General features: G+C 37.5%; 1 protein-coding gene across 1 annotated transcript in view; it reads left to right on the top strand.

Annotated features, from left to right (window-relative positions):
- Positions 1-3,250: 3,250 nt before the first annotated feature.
- Positions 3,251-6,517, top strand: part of hlfa (HLF transcription factor, PAR bZIP family member a) — a 9,448-nt gene continuing 6,181 nt past the window's right edge. The window contains exons 1-2 of the mRNA XM_008329163.3: positions 3,251-3,640; positions 5,169-5,564. Of these exons, the coding sequence (XP_008327385.1) occupies positions 3,538-3,640; positions 5,169-5,564 (499 nt within the window). The 5' untranslated portion in view covers positions 3,251-3,537. The remainder of the gene's footprint in view (positions 3,641-5,168; positions 5,565-6,517) is intronic.

Here is a 6,517-nt window from a genome sequence, read left to right as displayed (position 1 = left end):
GGATTCTTGACTGTGATCTGAGTGACATGAAGCCCTGCCAGCTGTACACAGAAACATTTCCCCGTTCTTCCAGATAAAGTATGGCTGCCAAATTTTTCTTGTCTCCGTGAAACAAGCAAAAAAAAAAAAAAAAAATTAGTGAATAACTAACCATGCTACGTCAGCCTCTGTTTGACCCTAAAGGAAATGCTTGGATCTGTAAATTGGCGGCCAGGAAGTGGTAGATGAATTAACAAAAGTGTTGAAACAATGGCACTCACAATATAATGGAATGGAATGCTGTAAAATATAATGGAATATATATATATATTTCCATAAATATATATATTCCATTATTTTTACAACATTTCTGGGATTCTTTTTTTTTTTTTTCTCAACTCTTTCTATTTTTTTTCTGCTAGAATGAATCTGTTTTCAGTCAACACAGGACACAGGAGCTCATGAGACCAGGCTCAGTCAGATCCCACTTGGAATGCAGGCTGTTTCGTAACTTAAAGGACTTTGGTTTATCTTTATCTGATGGATTCTGGTGCCTCTTTATTAAACACAAAATGCAGTGCAAATCTACATTATTGGTATAAAAGAAAGATTTTTTTTTTCACTTTTAATTACACATCACGCCAGCCAAAGAATGCATAGTGGAGAAGAAAAAAAATACACATATAAGTCGCACTGGAGTATAAGTCGCACCAGCCAGTTGGAGTGCCCTGTAGCGGCTTTCAGTGTGAAAATAATGAACATGTACATTTTCAGTGGTACAGTTGGAGCAGATACTGGTACACAAGTTTGGAGTGCCCTCTAGTGGCTGTCAGTGTGAAAATAACACGATATATATATTTTAATATATAAGTCTCACCTGAGTATAAGTCGTAAACCCAGCCAAAGGATAAAAAAAAACGTGTGCGATATAGTCTGAAAAAACGGTGATAGTGGATCTGATGTACACTGGTGTTAAAAAGCATATATTTAATTTTAAGTTAATGTAAACCCAGCCAAAGGATAAAAAAAAAACGTGTGCGATATAGTCCGAAAAAACGGTGATAGTGGATCTGATGTACACCGGTGTTAAAAAGCATATATTTAATTTAATTTTTTGTTCATTTGATTTAATTAAAAGTGAAAAAAAAATCTTTCTGTAGAAATATAGAAGTATATGTAAGTATAGTATATGTACAATAGTTTTTTCTTTTTAAATTTAGTGGATGTGGCTTATATTCAGGTGCGCTTAATAGTCTGGAAATTTTGGTGTATATATATATATATACAGTATATATATATATATATATCAAAGACTTTGTCTTGAAATTTCCTTTTTTTCTCTTTTGGTCTATTCCTCTTTTTACAATTTGTTTCTCTTATGTCTTTTTTGCGTTTTTTTTTTTTTTTTTTTTCATGTTTCGTCGTGTTGTGATGTATCTTGTTTTGCTGCAGTACTTTCAGAGAAAGTGCGCTGCTGCTGTTGCTGTTACAAGGCTAAACTGTTTGAGACTGTGTGCTTGGTGTTATGTAACAGGAAATATTTTTGTTTCGGATTAAACATCACTTCAATGGTTAAGAGCCTCGGCGCTGCAGGATTATTGTATTATTTTTTAATTAGGTCCTTTTTAATTCCAACATTGTTGTCTTGGTTCTCTGTGAGATCATTTTGCTGTCTTCACTAGTTGGTTGAAATAATGAAATAATAAAAAAATGTTTTCTAGTTTTGTCATGTTTTCGGGGAGTTTCCTTGTAACTGCGAGGAAGAAAATTACATTTTTGTGTTTAACTTAACTTTTCGTTTTGCTTTTTTAGTGTCAACTGTGTCAACTGATAAATGCTTTATTTATTATATATAAGTAGTACAGTATGGTTGTGTGTGAAACTATTTACATACCATTTTTAAAAAAATGTATAATAAATCAAATAAGTCAGCAACATTTTGTCACGGAGGCAATTAGTGTAGCCCAGTTTACAGCAGAATATTCCATCAGCAGCTTTGTCAGCTGTGCCGACAGTGATTGTCCAAGCTCTCTGATAAATTCATCATGGAGAGGAATGCAACATAGTAGACTGACATGAACTGTGCTTCGAAGTTTTGTTTTGTTTTTTTCCAAAACAATTCTTATTGTTAGTCTCCACGCTTAAATCAGACTTCACAGCAGTGTTATACAATTCAGGTCAAAGTAGTACTACATGTGTCTGTGTATGACATATTTTAACTATGTTCAAATTGTTCTTGTTGGTTTTTTTTAATCCCATAAATGGACACAACAAAGCAGTGTTTCAGCTCAGCTCAGTTTTAGTTCAGTTCAGTTCAGTTCAGTTCAGTCCAGTCCAGTTTAGTTCAGTTCAGTAGCATTGTCAGATGTGACATGTCATAAGTAGGTTTTTGACAAATATTCATTTCAATTTCATTTTTTATAACAAAATAAAGATGACGTAAAAAAAAAAGTTGGTCTTTTCAAGTGTTGCATTTCATGAGCTGACTGTAGTATGTCAACCTCCTTTAAAGTATGTTTTACTTTAACATTGAAATATGTTACTATGCAACAGGTCAATTTGTCTCAACCTTTAGCTACTCTTTTCTTTTAGCTGGGGGTAATCCTGGTCTTAGGACAAAAACTAACGACTGACAAAGAAAAAAAATGAGTAGTGTACAGTCAGAATCGCAAATGCTTCAACAAAAGAATACTCCACCTGGCAGCATATGCTGTATTTGCATGTGCTAGAATTAGTACAGATGGAATTGTAGTTGAAACAGCCCTTTATTGAATGTAGGTCAAGTTGATTCTTGAATCTGACTGACTAGGTTTTTGTGATATTTTGGTCCATGGTAGATCTTGGATAAAAATACCTTTTATGCATATTTAAATGTAAAGGGCATGTTGTGGAAAAATGGATTCCTGGATGGATAATAGTGGTGTGGGTTATATCCAGGTGACAGTTAAATGTTAAATGTTGAATTCCAAATGTAAACTTCATCAGTTACCATTACATTCCTTGATAATGTTTAAATTAGATCAAATAACCAAAGATGGTGGAGAAAATATGAATTTCCCCCCGCGTACCACAGTTTGAGAACCACTGATATACACCAAAGATGGTGGAGAAAATATGAATTTTCCCCCGCGTACTACAGTTTGAGAACCACTGATATACGGTAATACATAAATGGCCAAGGTAGGAAAGAAACTGGACTTTTCTAAGGAATGTGAACGCACCACAAGAACAGATTTCTGACGTCACCGACGTCAGCACACGCATGTGCTCCCTCCGTTTCTCCGCCCACCTTCGGTCATCCGCTGCTCCAGCCTCAGTTGCGACAGACAACCAGGCGCTAGCCGGACTGTTTCACGGCGTTTTCTGCTTCCTTGTCGTCTCAGTCGTTCCGGGCTAAGGCTTCTCCACGGGCCGGCCAGGAGTGCGGTTGCGTCTCTTCGAGGCTGGGAATTAGCAGCAACAGAATTAGCTTCACAACCCACAGTTGCATTCTTTTTCAAATTTGTACTAATATCTACATTTTTCTCTATACGTTTAAATCACAGTTTGACGTATAACATGGCCAGACCTTCTATAAATCCTACTTTCTTGATGCCAAGTCACGGCGTCCTCAAATCCTTGCTGGAGAATCCACTCAAGCTGCCTTTTCAACACGACGAAGGTACGTTTTTTTATTTCAATATTTCAATATAAGGACGAGATGTTTGTCTTACAATGCGCGTGAGTGCGTCTATGGTGGCAATACGTATATATTCCGCAAATAATTTCTTTATTTTATTGAGTGATATGATATTCAGAGAGACATAGATAGGTGATGGCTAAATCTAAACATTGTGGCGCATTGCACGACCTTGTGGGGGATAGAAAGCAATAGTTTGGGCAGAAGGTAGAAGTATTAAACCGTGCAATGGTTGACTGGGCTTCGAAAGTCGCTGGACAATGATTAACTTAAGGATTTGTTTTTTTTTTGTTGTCAACGTCGAACATAACTTTGTGCCATGACTCTAGTGACTACTGTTTAAAGCGTACAAGCGTAATTATAACCTATTAAAACCCTGTCTTGTCCTGTGTGGGATTTGGTGGCACTGCTAGCGGCCGGTAGAGGGCGTAGCTTTTTCCTACTCCTGCAGCTATTCGACTGTTTGGTAAATTGTTCCCTACGGTTTCTAAAACCACTAAAATATGGCGTGTAGACAGCGGCGTAGTGAAGCGTATACGTGGGGTGTACGGCGTATGCTGCGACTACTTGTTTTATTTGGCAGTTGTCATTGTAGTTTTCAAAAATACCATGTATGTGTGAATTTATTTTGTTAGCAAGAGCTAGTAAAGCTTTTATAAATAAAAGAAGGGACTTGTAGTGGCTCGGACGTTTATGTTGAACTGGCTTAAACATAAAAAATAACGTAAGGGCAAGATTCCATATCCAGTTTGGACATAAGTGATATAGGTTCTTTTTTAATATCCCTGCTTCTTTTCTGCCTTTCTTGGGTTCAAGCCCCAGAGGAAACACATGTTTAGTGCCTCCAAGTGGTAGCCTGTTGCAGCAGATCTGTTTTGTTTTGTTTTTTAACACAAAATGATACAAATTATTATTATATGACTGAACTTGTCTGCTCATTTGTCCGTTGAATGGACAAAACTGGCCTAAAATGTCCTCTGCTAGATAATGTTTTCGTATTTGAGCGTGGGGTTGTGTTAAAATGTCCTCTGCTAGATAATGTTTTCATATTTAAGCGCAGGTTGTGTCTTACACAATGGTCCAAGGCTAAAATGCTAAAATGCTAAAACTCATTTTCTACGCCATCTATTGGGGAAACATGTGTTTTGCAGGAAAAGGGCAAATGTATAATGATAATATAAATAAATTATATAATTTGGAAAAGTTTGGTGGGCCGGATTAAAAAGATGAACGGGCCACATCTAGCCCCCGGGCCTTAGTTTGCCCCTGCCTGATCTAGCCAATATTGGAAGAGATACTGTAACTGGTGTCAATAGGCAATTGGTGGATTCCTATATAAGTACTAATATTTAATATATATCAAATATAATTTAAAACAAAATATATGTTTTTATTATTTAACTTTACAGCCTCTCCGACAGGGCGAGTGGGACTTTATTTTTTATTTTATTTTCTTTTATCATTTAAATATAATTCACACTGACGTGCGACTGTATCTACAAATTAACAGGGTTTGGAAAAGGCAAGGTGTTGGAGAAGAAGCTCGACGATGAGAGCGGCACCAATAACCACCCACAGTCGGCCTTTCTTGGACCGACCCTGTGGGACAAGACGCTGCCCTACGACGGGGACAACTTTCAGTTGGAGTACATGGACCTGGAGGAGTTTCTGTCAGAGAACGGCATTCCCACGAACACGACCCAGAGTGACCAGGCTCAGCAGGTGCCACGGCCACCTGCGCAGCAACAGCAGCAGAAGCAAAAGCAAAAGCAGCAACAACAACAACAACAACAACAGCAAACGGTTACCCCCGCAGCCTCTGGGGTGGATCTCAACCGTTGTGCTTCCACCTCAGTTCACTCAGGCATGGTGCCCCAGACCTGCATCCACAATTCTAGCACTACAGGTAGGAAGCATTTAATTTCCATGTTATAATAACAACAACTGAAAGTCAGGGTATAATAGTAGTGGAGTTCATGTATGATATGATTTCTGAAAATGTTACTCGGTATATGCTTAGGTGTTTTCAATTAAATCAGTACTTCTCAAATTAGTGGGGGCGGGGGGCGCAAGGGGCTTGAATGTTAGAAAGCCTCCAGTCACTAGGTGGCAGCAACTCATACAGTGGTTTATGGACGAAGACATGCAAGTATATGAAATCCTTGACTATGAGTATATATAAATTGAAAAAAACAAAACAAAAAACAAGACTGATTAAACATTCAGAAGAATCCATTTTGCATTAAACATTCAGAGAAATATATCTTTGTACACAACACTTAAAAAAAAGTCAATTGACACCGCTCGCGCACGTAGACTCGCGCTGTGTATACAGAGTAGTCAACTTTGGTCCACAGAATGCTGGTGATATTTTTTTTTCTTGATATACAGTTTGTTTTAATAGAGTGATAGGATATGTCACATATATTTGCCATATATTATGCATTCTAATATATATTCTGCCCTTTGTTTTTTGTTTTTTTTTTTGTCGTTGATTATTGTCAATGACGTTCTTGAAATCCACCTTCTGACAGTAGGGATGCACCCATCCACGTTGTTTCACTTCCGATCCGATCTCGATACCTGGATTTGGATATCGGCCGATACAGATATTTTTCCCGATACTATTGCTTTAATTATTATATCCATGTATTCCCCATACGGCACTTTGAGGTTAGCATAAGGTCAGAAAAGGAAGTCCTATTAAAACGAATATGTGTGTGTGTTTGAAATCGAGCATTTTGATAAGTGCAAAATAAACTTACAACGACGTACGCATCTGCGCGCACGCACACACACACACACACCCTGATTCAATTCATTGCCGGCTACATTGACAGTCAATCAACATGTTCAGCA

The sequence above is a fragment of the Cynoglossus semilaevis genome, chromosome 17 (assembly GCF_000523025.1).
Source record: "Cynoglossus semilaevis isolate Cse_v1.0 chromosome 17, Cse_v1.0, whole genome shotgun sequence".
Taxonomy (NCBI): Eukaryota; Metazoa; Chordata; class Actinopteri; order Pleuronectiformes; family Cynoglossidae; genus Cynoglossus; species Cynoglossus semilaevis.
The sequence above is the reverse complement of the archived record's forward strand: the minus strand, read 5'-3'. Positions and strand labels throughout refer to the sequence as shown.